Consider the following 17,231-nt stretch of genomic DNA (forward strand, 5'->3'; position numbering starts at 1 on the left):
ATTGGCTGAAATGAGCGGAGCTGGTCATCCTGACCTCTCTAACAACAGCCCAACGGAGCAGATGTCTTGATGCATTTGAAGTGCGCTGGAAATGTCTCAGCGACTATTACCAGATTTCATATTTGCACTTGAGTCCTGGATGTCTAATAATCTTGGATGATGTACATACTCGAGTGGGTGACTTAGCAGTGAGTCACGAGCCCACGGTGGGGTTGTAAAAGGGGAAGAGCCGGTTGCCGTGGGGTGGGTGTGGTGTTGACTTCTCTCCCTCATTGTTTCCGTCCCTCCCCGGGGTCACAATGGTATAAAAGCCTGAAAGCGGAGGGCAAGGAGAAGAGAGCGACTGCCAGCAGCTACATCCTCACCATCCTCCCGTCTGCAAGACTACAACACAGTGAGTGCCTGTCTTTACTTCTTATTTCTGCACTCTGTTGGGACTTGGTGCTGTCCAATTAATAACGTCTCAGGGGAAAAATCTGTCCTGCAAAGATTTTCCACCTGTGAAAGACCAGGCTGAACATTTCAGGAGCACAGACAGCACGAGACACAGCTCATCAGGTCTGATATTCACAGAGGCATCTTCACAGAGACCCTAACATCAAACGTTAGGACTGATCTCCACACATCTGGGCTGTTCTAGTAGTGTTCACTGAACCCCCAACAAGTCATCTACAATCTTAAAAACAGCGGAAGTGTAAAGTAGTAGTGCTGTAGGGAAAGGCAGGTTCATTTATATAGCACCTTTTATACGCTGTGGTCAAACAAAGTGCTTTACACATGAGAAGATACAAAGATAACATGCATGAGGATAGTAATATTATTCAAACTTCAAAAATGGTTCATAAACAAAAAAATAAAAAGCACTGGAACAACCCTGAGATCTCACACCTCAGAAAGGCATTGGCAAGGATAGTTACAATTTTACAAGAATCAAAAATTGAAATTACATGAACACTACGTAATATTTTAAACTTAAAATTTACAGTTTCAAAACCATTGTGATTCTCCACTGAGCTGTAACAGGGAGAACAGAGCCTCTGTCCTCGCTACTCTGGGTTCAGCACTGCAGAAACTGCACTATGTAACAAGTGGAGGAGGGTAGCAATTTTTCCTAACTTCTGGGAAAGCAATGTTACTTTAAAGTTGATTCACTGTATATCGTATAATGTCTTATATATTTAAATATATTATAAAGTATTACATTATTTTTTTTAGCATTTATCCAATTTAATACATGTACAGTAACCACAAATTATCTTAAAATCTTTTCACTGCCTTTTTTTTATCTTTATATTCAGAAAAATTAAGTTCTCTTTCTGAACCTTTTTATCACCCAATGTTTACAACATCTAAGGCCCTAAAACATTTAAAATATGCAGTTGCACTGTAATAATATCAAAAGTTCTTTTAAGAAGGGACTAAAATGGTTAGTTTTACTAATGAATTATTCTCGGATCAAACCTCAGAGACTCCAGAATAATTAATGTTTTTGCTCTAATCCGACACATGGCTACAACAAATATGTGCAACCTGAGAACAGGTTAATGAAGACCACCGCTTCACAACTCAGATCTCTTCCAGCAGGCTGTGTAGTGCCCATTCTGTCAGCAGACTAAATGTTGTAGCTGTCTTATTGGACTCACTAGGACACTGCTAGATCTGTAAGAACTGCTGGAACTCTGTTGAGCTGCTAGTGAGCAATGAGGGGTGAGAGGGAAGGGGTAGAGCCACACTGCCCTTAAAACAATTTACATTTCTCTATAAAGTCGACTCTGTAGAAATAAACCAAGCAAGTGCCGTTTTCTTGATAAAATTATGTGTAAAATCGACACAATAAAATTAACACTTAAAAAAACGATTGTATAAGTGTTGAAGCTCCTTTTCGTATCTGGGAATGGGATTGAGAATCAGCTGTTACTGCAAGAAAACTGCTACAGTATGTGTTTAAACGTTTTAAAAAGTATCTGCAATTCATCATCTGTGAATGAATGGAAATATCATATGAATATACAAATGTTATATTGAGAATGACAGAATTAAAAATGTGTAATCATTTTTTTTATTTGTCCTGCCTGACCCCTCAGATGGCCAGCTCACTGCGATCCTGGACGGGGCTCTTGGCTCTCGTGCTCTGTGTTCTGATCTGCCTGAGCAGTCTGGCCGAAGCTTATCCGCCCAAACCTGAACCTCCGGCAGGAGAAGTGGGTCCGGAGGAGATGGCCAAATACCACACTGCCCTGCGGCACTACATCAACCTCATCACACGGCAGAGGTCAGTCTTTAGGAGCGTTTAGCCACACACTTATATCACCTTAATCAGCAGCAGGTATGCACTGTTCATTTCATCAATTTACCTCTTTCTGAACACTCCCTAGTGGAGACTTATCAAATGAACTGTGTGAGAGATTATGAGGATGTTGAGCTGCTAGTGAGAAATGAGGTGGAAATAAGAGGGGGAGAATTCAAATGACCTCCTGTTACTGCCACTGATCATACAGGTGCACTTTGTTTTTGTAGGCCCCTAAATGTTCAGAGATGGCCCCTAAACGCAGGGAGTGTTCTCTGAGTGGCGTGAAGCTGAGGGTTTGTTATTAAGTGGGTTTAACCTGTCAGCTTTCTACTGCTATGAACCTGCTATTTCCAGCGCAGAAGAAAAATAACGATCGCGTTTATGCTCTGAGTTAATTACAGAGTCACTGCTGCGCTGAGGTCTTTAGTATTTTCAAAGGTCACTGAGAATTTGAGTGGCTTTTATTCAGATTATTATCATCCCACACTGGATAAACTAAACAATAGGCTACTTTTAAAAACTAAAGACACTATCTGATAAAGTTTCTTCATATGGTTTTATCATGTTGGGTCTTGTGTCTTTATTTGTTCTATAGTTTTATACTGTTTCCACTCATTAGTAACCAAACTTAATTGACTTAATTGCGATCTGATTGGCTGACACCTCTTCAAATTCCACCAAATTCCAAAACCGTTCATTGGATGAGAGGTTTGACGTGACATGGTTGACTGTAGAGAAATATAATGATTTCTTTTTAATGGAGGTGTATGGAACCAGACAGGTGAGTGTGTGATGCCTTGGGATGGACAGGTGCCCTGTTCGGAATGTGTTCCTGCCTTGTGCCCCAGTGATTCCAGGAGAACTCTGGAACCGGGAAGACCCTGTCTCAGACAACAGGCAGTGTGTTCATAACCATTTCACATAGTCTGTGAGGGAGATTTTAGTGGAATTTCATTTTTCTGGTTCCATTCACAACCACTGTATCTACCACATGACCAGTACACTATGGAGAATGTCTGAGCTCATAGACTCTAATATACTCTCTCTCTCTCTCTCTCTCTCTATCTCAGGTATGGGAAGAGATCCGAACCTGAGGCGGTGATTGCAGACTTACTTTTCGGTGATGATGAACAGGAATTAAGACCACGGTGAGCAATGGTAGAATTTTCTAGAACGGATTTCCGTTTCAACCTCGAGACCAATCTATATATCATTAGTAAACATGAAGGGTGGCAGCAGTATGGTGCAACAAAGCTCGGGGGTCCTGGGTTCGATCCCAGGGTCACTGCGTGTGAGGAGTTTGGTGTGTTCAGACACTTAGCAGTGTGTTTTGGCAGGTTAGCATGTAGCAACAAACATTAGCATTCAGGAACGCACATCTGGGACCACTAACACAGCAGTGGAATACATTTGTATGATTTAAGAATGTAAATGCAGTTAAATGAACTAGATGCTTTATCCTTTGCAAATGCCTTTTCATTAACAATAAAGGCAACACAGTCATTTCGAGGAACATCTGTCGCTGAATTAGACCAGGGGTGTGTGTACCATCTGTGTAATATAGATAGTGAAAGTGGAGGGACATTTTTTTTTATATTAGATTTTAAAAATAATGCAAGCAAATGATACAAAAATTGGCAGTGGTTTATAGAAACAGCCCTCTATATGTTTGGAAAAAGGCTCAAATATGAGAAAAATAAATATAAAAAAGGGGGGGGGGGGAAAGATGAAGCACTGGGGAAGAATTCTTTCTGTGAGACACATTTCTGATTGTGAAGTTTACTTCTGATTTTGTTTTTAATGTGACCTTGTGGCAGTCAGTGACATAACTACAGTGGCCCATCAAACCTTTTAGGTTTAAACAGATATTCACACCCCTGATTTGCAGTCAAATCCAATTACTTCACAAGTTAACATTCCCTAACAACACATAGAGCCCAGATTTATCTCCCTCTTATTAATAATGCAGCTCATCCACGGTAACCATAGTAACATATCCTTCTTAACCTGCAACATCACATGTGTGTATATACATATATACCAGAGAGTAGGTATTACAGAGAGCAGGAATTATTTGGTTAGTAGATATTTGTGGTTGATTCTCAGTCCAGCAGTGACACTAAGGGGTTTAAAAACTCCAGCAGCACTGCTGTGTCTGATCCACTCGCACCAGCACAACACACACTAACACACCACCACCAGCGTGCAGCGCTAAGAATGATATCCCCCCAAATAATGCCCAGCTACTGGAGGTCCTGTGTCCTGTGAGGGTCCTGACCACAAAAGAACAGTGTGCATCTATTGAAAAGGTCAGTGCTGTGTATCTATTATTTAAAACTGAATATCGTAACTGATGTATTCCTTTTAGTGCTGAAGACCGTTTGGCCTGGTGATCCTCCCTTCCATCTCCCTGCATCCTGTCCACTCCTCTCACATCCCTCCAACCATCTCTGTGATGATAAAGCAGTATATTGAACAGCCAAAGCAGCATGAACCAGCGGCCCTCTTCTTCCTGAGGGTCTCCTCTCACCTCCAGATATGGGCAAATGTCTCTCTCTCTCTCTCTCTTTCTCTTTCTTCCAGATGTTTTCTGTGAAACGACAATTGTAAATAATTTGTAACTCACACAATTGAGAATAATAAAGAATGACTAGATGTTGAATGGTAGTTCAGAATGAGTCTGATTTTAAAAATCCCTAATATCCACAGATATTTACATTGTGACCCAGTTTAAAGGTTTTTATGAGATATTGTAGAGGTCACAAATTTATGCTGACTCTCACTCCCTGACTGTACTTTGACTATATATTGAGGCTATGAAAACATTTTTTTATCGTCTGTTAATTTAGAGAAGCAAGAATTTAGAAAACAAGAAACTTTATTAACTCCAGAAGGACTTGGATATATTTCAAAATAAGCTTGCATATTTTTGGCTTGACATATACTTGACATATACAGTGGAACCTCTACTAACGAACGCCTCTACTAACGAACTTTCCAAGATACGAACCGGGCATTTGAATATTTTTTGCCTTCACCAACGAACCACGACTCTAGAAACGAACCCGAGCCTGTGCCGAGCCAGCGGCTGGAAATGGCCACTGACCCCAATAGGCGAGTCTTCCAGAGTGCCCAGACTTGAGTGAGCTTTTAAGATTAGCAAATTGTAGTTTTAGCAATTTAGCATTAGTGTAAATAGCAGACATTGCTAAGTTAAGCCGTATCTACGCTTCGTCTCCCCACATTCCCCCATCTACTCTCCATTATTACACCCACCCCCCCACCTCCCGTCATACAGCCTGTGCCTGTGTTACTCCTCCAGACAGTTGTCACGTCTTCAAGGTAGCGATATGTAACCACTTAAAACTTTATTATTTCTTTTTTATTAATGTTACCACTGTATTTTTTTTTTATTTTTAGTAATGCTACATGTATTTTTTTTACTAATTTGAGAGTGTTGTAAACATATATCAGTGCAAAACGGGTGATTTTCGGGGTGGGGCTGGAACACATTAATTGCTTTTCCATTATTTTAAATGGGGAAAATTGACTCGAGAAGCGAATTTTTCCACTTACGAACCGGGTCACGGAACTGATCAAGTTCGTAGGTAGAGGTTCCACTGTATTTATAAAATAAAATAAAAAACATGCATGTGTTTGGACTGTATGAGGAAAACCCAAAACTCTCACAGACTGTGACCAAATGATTGGAAACTGATTATATTATATTATATTAGTGAGTATTATTTAGCATAGCATTATATCTTAATATCATCCTTTTGAAAGAACTTAACTAGATTTTGTGCAATTTTCATTTCCTTTGTTCATATATGTGCTCCCACTACTGTCAACAAGGTGCATAATACAAATACCTGGCACAACTATTGGGAATCTGGTGTGTCGACTAATGCTACTGCTAACCTAGCCTCTGATGTATAGGCTAATAAAGGTAATATATCTAGATATTCAACTGTTTCAAAATTTTAACTAGAAACTAGCTAGTTGTCTTTCTCATCAGGTGTCTCCTCTGGAGTTTTAGTTGAGATCTCACTAAAGTCACAGTGCTCAGATTTACCAGATGAACTAAACACTACTCTCTCCTTTATTATCTCATTTATGTATCTCAGATGTCCCATGTCTCCTTTATTTTTCTGCTAAGGATTTATTAGAAGAATCACCATTGTCTTCTGAGCCATTACAATGCAACCTATGAGCGACAAAATTTTCCTCTGGGAGCTATTTACTCTTAATTACAAACGCATATTATTTGTAGCTGGGAGGGGTGATGCCACAACCTTAAAACGAGTAAGAAAAAAAAAAAAACCCAGAATTTACTCCAAATCATTTGTCAATATTCAAATGTTCCTCACAAAGTTTATTACAATAGAGTTTCAGGCTCTAGGTCTACGCTAGATAAAGGATATAGGCTCGTAAAATGAAAAATTCTCATTTTATTTTATACGTAAGTCTTGAACCACAAGATGGCGGTCATTCCACACGTTGCCCTCCATGTTTGTCTTTTTTCTTCTTCTAATTATTGTTGCGGTTTAGCTCCAAACAATTTGAAGTTATACATCAAATTGAAATTTTTATCACCAGTTCCCACACATACTTAGCCTACTTAGGATAATAAGAATTTCATCAAACCCCCACTGTGTAAACCTTTCTTGTTTTAATTATATAATATCACGGGCATTTCAAATTCCCCCTTCAGCTTTTAAATAAACCCCTAAAACCCACCTCTGTTTATTAAAATGATTTATTTATTTAAAACATTTGTCTGAGAAAAAACAGTCCCCTAATGCTTTAAAAGTACTTTATGGAAGACATACACTTCCACCTTTATTCAGTATCCACAGAATATTGATAGTCTCCATGTCTTTCTCTACCCACACTTCAGCCACTGACAGGATTGGGTCCTTAGGATTATGACATCACAAATCCTGGCTACCTGAATTCGTAAATGTTTAGGACACAGCATTTTCAAAGCTGAGATGTCTCAGTCACGTATTTGACGGTTTATTTTGTGCATAAACAACACCACACGCTCATGCTAACTAGGTATAAACTTGATTTTTACTGGTAGGGGGTCTTTATTAAACGTCTTAATTTTGTGTAACCAGATCTAATGCCTCATTTTGTGATAATCCCAGGCTTCAGACCGTCTTAAAGCTGCCGGACCTCTGACGCTGCTTTAAAACAGCACTTTTGGTGGAGCCCACCACCCCGTTTCTCCTTTAATAGCCGAGCAGTGGGCGGGGGCTTTAATCACACTGCAGAAAGGCAGGAGAATCACAGCCACCGAGGGGCTGAGGCTTGCTGCTCTCTTCACACACGCTCACACACTCGAACACACACCTTCTGGCAAACCACTGGCTGTTGTATTGAATGTACGGACGCCTGTTTACTCATTTAATCCGTGCATCCGCCCTGTATGAGACCTGCTCCTGACAACCAGCTGAAGGAGAAGGACCTGCCTCTCACCTTCATCCCCTGCAGGAGATTCATCTCAGGTGAGCAGGTTTAAGCGTTCCGGACCTCAAGGGTTCCTAGTGGCCCAAGTGTCTGTGGCAGTGATGCGGTGACAGATGCACTGGAATGATGTGCAACTGGGCTGGACGTGAACTAGGCTGCATGGGCTTTCTTTGATCCACTTGGTCACCCATGGTCGAGGATGTATACCCTTCAAACAGCCCTGCTCATAGCACCCTTATAACAGCCTTATAACGTTTGGTAAGAGTGCTGTCCAAATACCAGAGTTTATCATTCCATTTCCAGTGACAGGCATCTCAATTATGTCCATTTTAATTTAAATTTACTACATAATTTGAACATAGCAGATGTCCTTCACAATGTGGGACATTTTCACTAATAGAAATCATCTAAGATTACATCTTTTTGCTTAGGCTTCCATTGAAAGTTAAGAAGGTTTTTTTTCCTTCTCCTGTAAAGTTACTATTTTGGAGACAAATGATTTTCATTGGGGTGCTACAGGAAGTCACACAGCTCCAGGGACCTGGAAGTTGTGGGTTCGAGTCCCGCTCTGGGTGACTGTCTGTGAGGAGTGTGGTGTGTTCTCCCTGTGTCTGTGTGGGTTTCCTCCGGGTGACTGTATGTGAGGAGTATGGTGTGTTCTCCCTGTGTCCGCGTGGGTTTCCTCCGGGTGCCTGTCTGTGAGGAGTATGGTGTGTTCTCCCTGTGTCTGTGTGGGTTTCCTCCGGGTGCCTGTCTGTGAGGAGTATGGTGTGTTCTCCCTGTGTCCGCGTGGGTTTCCTCCGGGTGCCTGTCTGTGAGGAGTATGGTGTGTTCTCCCTGTGTCTGTGTGGGTTTCCTCCGGGTGCCTGTCTGTGAGGAGTATGGTGTGTTCTCCCTGTGTCCGCGTGGGTTTCCTCCGGGTGCCTGTCTGTGAGGAGTATGGTGTGTTCTCCCTGTGTCTGTGTGGGTTTCCTCCAGGTGCTCCGGTTACCTCCCACACCAAAACCAAAAACACACGTTGGTAGGTGGATTTGTGGCTCAAAAGTGTCCGTAGGTGTGAGTGTGTGAGTGAATGTGTGAGTGTGTGTTGCCCTGTGATGGACTGGCGCCCCCTCCAGGATGTGTTCCTGCCTTGCGCCCATTGATTCCAGATAGGCTCCGGACCCAGCACGACCCTGAACTGGATAAGGGTTACAGACTGTGAATGAATGAATGAATGAATGAATGAATGACTTGTCTTTATTTTGCATTGTCCATTCATTTCATTTCAAGTTCAGTCCTCGAAGTTGCTGCTCCATTGCATCCCTTCCTGTTGTCACCATGGAGCTTGTACAGGCGGAGTGTTTTGGCAGCTTGGTTTAAAATAGTGCTGGAAATCAGATTTAAATGATGGCTACAAACTCCGCTCTCTCTACGGGACGAGGCAGCTTTGTGTTTCTGTAGGACTGGTATTTACCTTACAGGTTTCTCCTTTTATCTTTTCACACTCTCCTTTTTATTCCTTTCTCTTATTTTCCTCTCTCTTTCTCCTCTGTCCCTTTTCTCACCCTCTGTTCTCTCCTTGTTCTTTTCTGCCCTCTGTCTCTTTTTTCTCTGCCTCTCTCTGTCTCCCTCTATTTCTTATTCCTTTTGCTGACTCTCTCCTCTCTCTCTCTCTCTTTTCTCTCCCTCTTCTCCCTCTCTCTCCCTTCTGCCCTCCGTCCCTTTTCTCTCTCTCTCTCCCTTCTCTCTCTCTCTCTCTCTCTCTCTCTCTCTCTCTCTTTTCTCTCCCTTTTCTCTCTCTCTCTCTCTCTCTCTCTCTCTCTCTCTCTCTCTCTTTCTCTCCCTTTTCTCTCTCTCTCTCTCTCTCTCTCTCTCTCTCTCTCTCTCTCTCTCTCTCTCTCTCTCTCACTCTCTGCCCTCAGGTTTGTAAAAGGATTTTGGATGAAAATGTCATATTCTATTGTATCCTGGGACTGAGCTTAACACGACTGTGTGTGTGTTTTAATTGGCTGTGCTTTTACAGTGAAAGTGTGTGTGTGTGTGTGTCTCACTCATTACCATAACCCGACCTCTCGGCTCTGTCCTACAGAGGTCTGGCCGCCTCTTGCCCAGGTGTGCAGCCTCAGAGGTCGTTTCCATGGCAACCACAGCTTTGTGTAAAGACCTGTGTAAATCTGTGACCTCTCAACCATCCGATGCAGTTACAGCTCTCTGGAAAACGATTCAGTGTGTCATGATCCTGCTTTACAGTGAATCCTTGACTCACGAGTGAATCAATTAATGAATTTTCCGAGATACGAGTTTTTTTTTTTGCTTTAAGATGCGAGCCAAGGTCTGAGTTATGAGCGAGCAAGCTCCCGCCACCCGCCACTAGGTGGCCCAGCGAGCGCTCAGTTCACTTGGTTATCTTGCCGTGCATCTCTGTCGTGTCCCTGTTTTTTGTAGCATTGTAGCATTAAGTGTGTAGAGAGTGAGTTAAGTGATAGAAAACGAACAGAAAACAGAAAATCTTCTGTGAAAAATGTTTATTTCTTTACATTCTCTTTTATTTATTATTATTATTATTATTTTATAAAGTTTTTGTTATTTATAAAGTACATTTTTCTTATTTAAAAAGTGTTGTGGTTTTTGGGGCTCTAACAGATTAATAGCACTTCAATTCATTTTAATGGGAAAATGTAATTTGATATATGAGCAAATTGAGATAAGAGCTCAGTCACAGAACTAATTTAACTCATAAGTCAAGGTTTTACTGTATTTGATTGTGATAGGATTCAGATTCTTTAAAAACACTCCGGAATTCACTGAGTACTGAAGTATCGACAGTACATACGATATATCCATCCATCCATTATCTGTAACCGCTTATCCAATGTAGGGTCGCCAATCCACCTGCAACGTGTGTTTTTGGACTGTGGGAGGAAACCGGAGCCCCCGGAGAACACACCAACTCCTCACAGACAGTCACCCCGAGCTGGAATCGAACCCACAACCTCCAGGCCCCTGGAGCTGTGTGACTGCGACACTACCTGCTGCGCCACCGTGCCGCCCACATACGATATATAAAGACTTTTATTTTGAAATAAGCCTGGGAGTCAACTGGAAATCGATCTCGCAATCTCCCAATGACCAAATGCTTCCGGTCACATCACCCCAGGCCCTAACCTTATCATTTATTCATAGTCTGTAACTGCTTAATCCTGTGCAAGGTAGCAGTGCTTCCAGAAATTCCTTGGAATCATTGGGTGCAAGTGAGGAACACACCCTGGACAGGTCACCAATCCATCAACAGGGCACCACACACTCATCCAGTCATTAGGACTGTGAGAGGAATCTGAACACTTGGAGGAAACCCATACAGACACTGGGAGAACACACCACACTTCACACAGACAGTGACCCCAGGCACAAACCCTAGAGCAGTGTGACAATGACACTGTTGTGCTACCATGCTGCTCCCTGACTTTAACTTTAAAGTTTTAACATGGCGTATGTTTCCAGAGGACATCTAGCTCTTCGGTTTAAAAAATATTATTGTGGCATTTAGTTTTGAGTTTATCGGTCTTTCCCCTTTCAGAATGAGCCTTGTACAAGTGAGCGATATCTGCCTGGTGTTACTAAGATGGCCACCCAGTGGGCAGACTTTACTGTGCGGATTTTTGCTTTGGGTTTCCAGCTCTATTCAGTTCCTCTGTGCATCACAGCGCCCTCTTCAGGATCTTACACTTACGGCCTCAAAGTAAACCTAATGCGTCAGTCTAAAGTCATTAATAAATAAACAGGCCAACATTAAATGCGAACGCTTCCTCACCAGATTACTTACTGCAGCTTATAGCTTTCAGCTGCAAAACAACAGGTTTGTTTCCAAACTAACTTTAATGAATACGTGCAGAAAGAGCAATAAGCCATTTTCACATTATGAAACATGAAAATTGCTTTATCATCACTGCACAGCACACATCATACACTCACTAGTGATAAGTGCAGTGAACACACACGTACCAGAAGTGGAGGGCAGCCAACTCAGCGCCCAGGGAGCACTAGGGTGTTAGGTGCCAAGCTCAAGAGCAATTCAGCCGTGAATGTTCCCTCACTCGGTCCACCACTGTTTTTCCTTCTGGCACCAGGGATTCAACTCGCTTCTCCAGAGCTGCCCTCATGAAAAAGCCGTTATACTGACATCATCTTTGGACTAATTTTAAAGATGGTGACGCCCATGTGTAGGACCCGCTCTAGGAAGCATAAATCGTTTCCTTCATGGACTTCAAAACAGTGTGTTTCTACTTCTCACGGGAGTTATGCTTTACAGAAATAAGTGCACTTTTATAAATATGGTTTGCTGCTTATTGGTGGTGGTGATGGCTGAGTATAGCACTGAACCCAAGCTTGATGTTTGTCAGTGCTCTCTCTGCATGGGGAATATCTGCTTTATAGTTTTGTGCTGTATCTGATGCATGACGTGATGTGATGTGACACGTTTGGCCTTTGGACACTAGTAGCACCGCTTCTGACGACAAATGCTCAGAGCTACACTGCATACATTATGTGATGTGTAATTTTTTACAGTATGTGCTGCATGACATAGAAACAGATGCATCAGACTTAATTTTAGAATCAGTTCTTGGCATTAAAAAAATAAATGATAAATAAAATATAAGAGGTGTAGATCCCACATTTTTCTGGACTTTAGAAAGCTACTGACCTGTTTTCAATATGGTTTGACTCTGAAAACAAATGGTGCCTCATGTTAATGTGCTGTAGTTTCCATTCTCTCTGCACCTGTGCCTTCTAATGATTAGTTATGGCTAATAATTGGCATATTACCTTGTCAGGTAAAGTGTGTGTGTGTGCGAACGAATAAACACGCCTGCGTGCTTTTGTTCAGTCCTCTCTACGTGTACAAGCCCCACACAGCTGCATAGCAGCAGCAGCTTGCTATAGTAACACCTTCTATAGTGAATAATTAAGCCAGCCACAACATGTAGGGAAGGTTAGGATAAGGTTTTACCAAAACATTTACATATATCCTCATGTGTACTCCTGAGAAAGGTCTATTTACATACATTTGTCACTCTCAGGTTTGTGATGGAGTGAGAGGCAAGTTGTGGAACAGGAAGCATGTTTTTAAAAGAGTGGGTGTGTTGCTTTATAAAAAAAGCATTTGCTATATAATTGGTCAGCAGGGTTACATTTCCTATCTGAGTAGTAAAGAGGTAAGTGTGTTGCAGCTGTCTGTGTGAAGTGTGACTGTTTACTTCAAGCCATATTGTAATTATACAGTTATGAGAACTGCTAAACTGCGGTGAACAAATAGAGCTGGTGATAGCTGACATCCCTGCTGAATACCAGTCAAGCCTTTCCTGCCAGTCGGTCATTTGGGCCAGCTGGTCTTTGATTATACTGTACCTGTAATTAGCCATTTCCAGCCTTTGTCGTCCTCTCTCTGATAATTTTTTACAGTAACGCTTCAATAATTGAACAGTAGTGAAGCCAAAGATCAGAGATTTGAAACGTCCGCCAGGTTCGGTCTTAAATAATCACACTGGCTTATAACTATTTTATGCAATTCTTCCTGTTGCCATGGCGAAGCAGCACAAAGGAGGGGGTGAAAGGAGGAAGTGAGTGCATGTGAGAGAGAGAGAGAGAGAGAGAGAGAGGTGATCACGGTTGTCTTGGATACAACCGTTTTCCCCTGTAAAGTAATGAGAAAGCAAACCGGTGGGAGACTGGAGGGCTATTTTTAGTTGGGCAGCACGTCAAGCGCTTCAGGGCCCCTGGATTAGGACCCTGTTTGAGTGTTTATTGCCGTGGGCAAAAGGCTTGTGTTGCCTAACTGTTGGTTACACTTCGAAGGGCGCTTTAGTGGAAATTTGGAGGCAGGTTTTTTTCCACGTTAAATGCTTTAGAGGAGATGGACTGGGCCAATTTGGGCCAATACAGCTCTAACTGTAGTTCACTTCACTGACTTTAATGGAACATTGATGAGAGGATGTGATTGTGTTGGTGGATCATTAGTACTAGATCAAAACCCCCACTCCACCTGATTCCAAATGTCTGGAGCTCCCGTCACTCCAAAGAACCCTCCATAGCGCACTTACTGTCCATTCAGCTCCATTGGCCATTTTGGTGCACTCTGTAGTTCTATATTTGCTGCTCTGCATAATTTGTTAGCCTCCGTATGTGACTGGAACCCACACAGGGCAGGTATGATTTGGCTGGTGGATCATTCTCAGTTCTGCAGTCACTCTGATGTGGTGGTGGTGGTGTGTTAGTGTGTGTTGTGCTGGTAACAAGTGGGTCAGACACAGCAGGGCCCCTGGAGTGTTGTTCATGGGTTCATGGGTTGTTCAAGTTGCCATAGGTATGCAAGGTCCTTGCATAGCTCCTGAACCTCTTCTTCTGTGGAGCTTTGCATACTCCGAGACATATCCACATGGCCCTTCCACACACTCATACACACACAGCTGTGCTCTTTGTCTAGATGATTGCTGGTTGTGTGTCACCACAGGAAGCCTGATGTCGCAACAGCCATGCCAGAACAGATCAATCAGGGAGAGGGAGGCAGGATGAGAGAGAGAGAGAGAGAGAGAGAGAGAGAGAGAGAGAGAGAGAGAGAAAGAAATGAGCAGAAGTGGTCATCACAATCAGGGCACTTGATGTTCACTTTGCATCCGAGCATCTGTGGCTACTGAATCAGTGAAGCTTACTACTGCATCATGCAAAACCACAGAGTCTACACAATTCCAAACATTTTCAGATTTTGGGAAACCCAGTGTGTGCTGTGTCTGATCCACTGGTACCAGGTCAAGACATACTAGCACATCTAACACTAAGACGAATGATACACCACCCAAATCAATGTCTGTCTGCCCTGTGGGTCTCCTGACCATTGAAGAAGAGGGTGAAAGTGGGTTGACATAGTATTTCGACCAACAGATAGTTAGTGGAGCTGTGAGAATGGACAATGAATGTAGACCCAAGGAGGTCGTTCTAATGCTGTGACTGATCGGTGTATACAGTAAAATGATTCAAAATCTAATCTTCTGTTACAGCTTCATCCTGTTCAGAGTCGTGTTGAGTCCAGAATTTACCTGGAATCGTTGGGAGCAAGACAGAAACAAACTCTGGACAGGATGCTAGTCAATTCCAATATGCTACTTAAAATAGCATAAATAGCCTCTTTCTTGCTCTCACAGCAGCATCATTTGGTCCTGTTTAGTGACACTGTCAGAGTTTAGGGAAGGGCTTCTTCTCAGATGAGCATGCCTTCATTGCAACATGTTGTGAAATGTGAGGCAGGGGAAACTTGCCGGTTTAGATATAACATCAAGTCAGGAAATGCAAGTTGTCTTACAGGGCTACATTAAAGGGAGGACTAGGAGGCACATATGAGATCCTTCTCTCCAACTGCCTGGCTGAGAAAATTGTAGATGAAACACTGTGGAAAGACTTCTTTTGGCAAGTCCCAGTTGACCAGGTCACTTGCTTTAAACCAGGGATGTACTGGTGGGCCAGAGCCCAACACATTCAGGTGATTTTTACCTTCATTATTTCATTCAACATATCTGTCCATTACCAGGTTTATTGGTTTGTGTTTGAGCTGGAATAGTCACCAAACTGTGCTGGATACTGGCCCTCCAGGACTGGAGTTTTGCCTCCCTGCTAAGTCGACTCTGACTTAACCTTCTGCCATGAAACTGGGCCAGATCATAGCGTACAATGCTATTGTTGCTGCAGAGGAATCAACCATGACTCCTGATCCAAAGTCAGGTACTGCTTTTTATAAGGAGCTTTGAGTAATAAAAAACATCACTTTGGCAGTTTCACTCATGGGTGCACTCTGCTACATAAAGTAGTTAGCTTTGAGAATGGATTTTTCCAGAATAAATATCACTTTCTATCTGGCACGGCCGCCATTTTACAACTGCAAAATTTGATGTGTACTTCTTCTACAAACGTCTGTTTGGCTTGTTTAGGCCTTGCATGCTCCCAGCAGGTATGCCTCTGCCACTTTGAGGGTCTTGACACACGAGTTGGTTCTTTCCAAGGACTTTGATCAATAGCAAATTGCAGATCAAATGCCTGTGATTTTGAGGTAGGGGTTATGCTTGTGGCAACCCAAACAAATGGCTAGTCCCATTTGTCACTGACAGTCACTTGGAGCAGGCTTTGAACCTGGAGCTGTGTGACTGCGACACTACCTGCTGCGCCACCATATATTGACCCACCCACCCATATATTGAAAACTGAATTACTGCTGCTGTTTTTGGAGCCAGATCATGGTTCCTTCTGTTATTCTGTAGATAAGGGACCTGCTTCGAAAGCTTCCACTCAGGAAGGGCCTTTGGTTAGATCTGGAATGTGGAGTAAGACAACAGCTTGCAGCTTGTCTGCATACACTTAGCCCTATGCTAGCTCATGAATTATGACTCAGCAATCTCAGAGGCTTTTCAGTACACCTTTCACGTATTCCTGTCATTGGAATATTTTGACAGGGAGTATGGCTACAGGCTCCTGCGGATGGGAGTAAATTCTGTCCGCACTTAGCCTCTGATTCTGGGCTTTGCCTAGGTGGACCTAATTTGATTGGTGGCATTTGTAAGGGTTTTCAGTCCCAGTGTTTCCACCCACTGTCTGCTGTGAGATTTACTTGTCGGCTCAAGTGGATTTTACCACTTTCTATTGCTGATTGCCTCAGCTAAACGTCTCGGAAAAGCAGCATACATGTCTTTTTTTTCTAAGGTCTTAGCCTTTCAGTGCATAAATCAGTGTATTGAACTGGCTTCTTTTACAGTCAAGCAGAGTGCTTTTTCCTACCTCCTCTGAGCCAACAAGACTTCAGTTCTTCAGACAGACCAGATGTCTGTTTGCTTTGCTTACAGGAATGAAGAGAGTCCTCTGCTGAAATACAGGGATTCACACTGGGTGTTAGAGGTCATTTCTGTGAGCTGTATGTCCATCTGCCAACTGTTTTTGGGCTCAATTTACCAAACTGCTTGGAATGACGTTTCGCTACTAGACATTGCCCTGCACTGTCCTGATTATACAGTGATGTTATGCCCCCCCTCATGCAGTGACCTCAGCAGTGCTCCCTAGGGCTGCCTCAGCTTCACTCTGGGCAAGTCCTGCTCCTCATGACCTTGTTGGAATTAGTGTGTTTATGCTGTGTTTATGCACTGCCATTGGTGGCTTAGAGACATATGTTAGTATATATATACTAGCCCCACACCATTATCGTTTCTTATATAGTATAAGCACTTTATCTGTAGAGTTCTTCAATGCTGTTTAATTTGTACCATACAACTCTCCCTTGGTGTCTTTGGTTTTGAAAATCAGCAGCATGTTTAAGCCTCTGAAAGCTTGTCAGAAAAGTTCATGCTAAGTTTTAGTCGCTAAGCTACCAAGGACACCCTGGATGAACCTAACGGGGGGAGCCTACAGTGCACCCTGTGAGGGAGGAGTATGCTGCAGTCCCAAAGACTTG

At 42.7% G+C, this 17,231-nt stretch overlaps 2 protein-coding genes across 2 annotated transcripts in view; both read left to right on the forward strand.

Moving 5' to 3' along the window:
* The first annotated feature begins 253 nt into the window (after positions 1-253).
* Positions 254-4,779, forward strand: pyyb (peptide YYb). Its single transcript, XM_066664865.1, has 4 exons — positions 254-394; positions 2,085-2,272; positions 3,361-3,438; positions 4,659-4,779. The coding sequence occupies exons 2-4, from the start codon at positions 2,085-2,087 to the stop codon at positions 4,681-4,683; spliced, it is 291 nt and encodes a 96-aa protein (XP_066520962.1). The 5' UTR covers positions 254-394; the 3' UTR covers positions 4,684-4,779.
* A 2,830-nt stretch (positions 4,780-7,609) lies between these two features.
* Positions 7,610-17,231, forward strand: part of mpp2b (MAGUK p55 scaffold protein 2b) — a 48,223-nt gene continuing 38,601 nt past the window's right edge. The window contains exon 1 of the mRNA XM_066664883.1: positions 7,610-7,803. The gene's annotated coding sequence lies outside the window, so the exon portion shown is untranslated. The remainder of the gene's footprint in view (positions 7,804-17,231) is intronic.

The sequence above is a fragment of the Hoplias malabaricus genome, chromosome 3 (assembly GCF_029633855.1).
Source record: "Hoplias malabaricus isolate fHopMal1 chromosome 3, fHopMal1.hap1, whole genome shotgun sequence".
Lineage (NCBI taxonomy): Eukaryota > Metazoa > Chordata > Actinopteri > Characiformes > Erythrinidae > Hoplias > Hoplias malabaricus.

Coding starts and splice junctions, on each gene's coding strand:
- pyyb (XM_066664865.1), top strand. CDS start 2,085: ATGGCCAGCTCACTGCGATCCTGGACGGGGCTCTTGGCTCTCGTGCTC. Junction 2,273..3,360: donor AACCTCATCACACGGCAGAG/GTCAGTCTTTAG, acceptor TCTCTATCTCAG/GTATGGGAAGAGATCCGAAC. Junction 3,439..4,658: donor GAACAGGAATTAAGACCACG/GTGAGCAATGGT, acceptor TATTCCTTTTAG/TGCTGAAGACCGTTTGGCCT.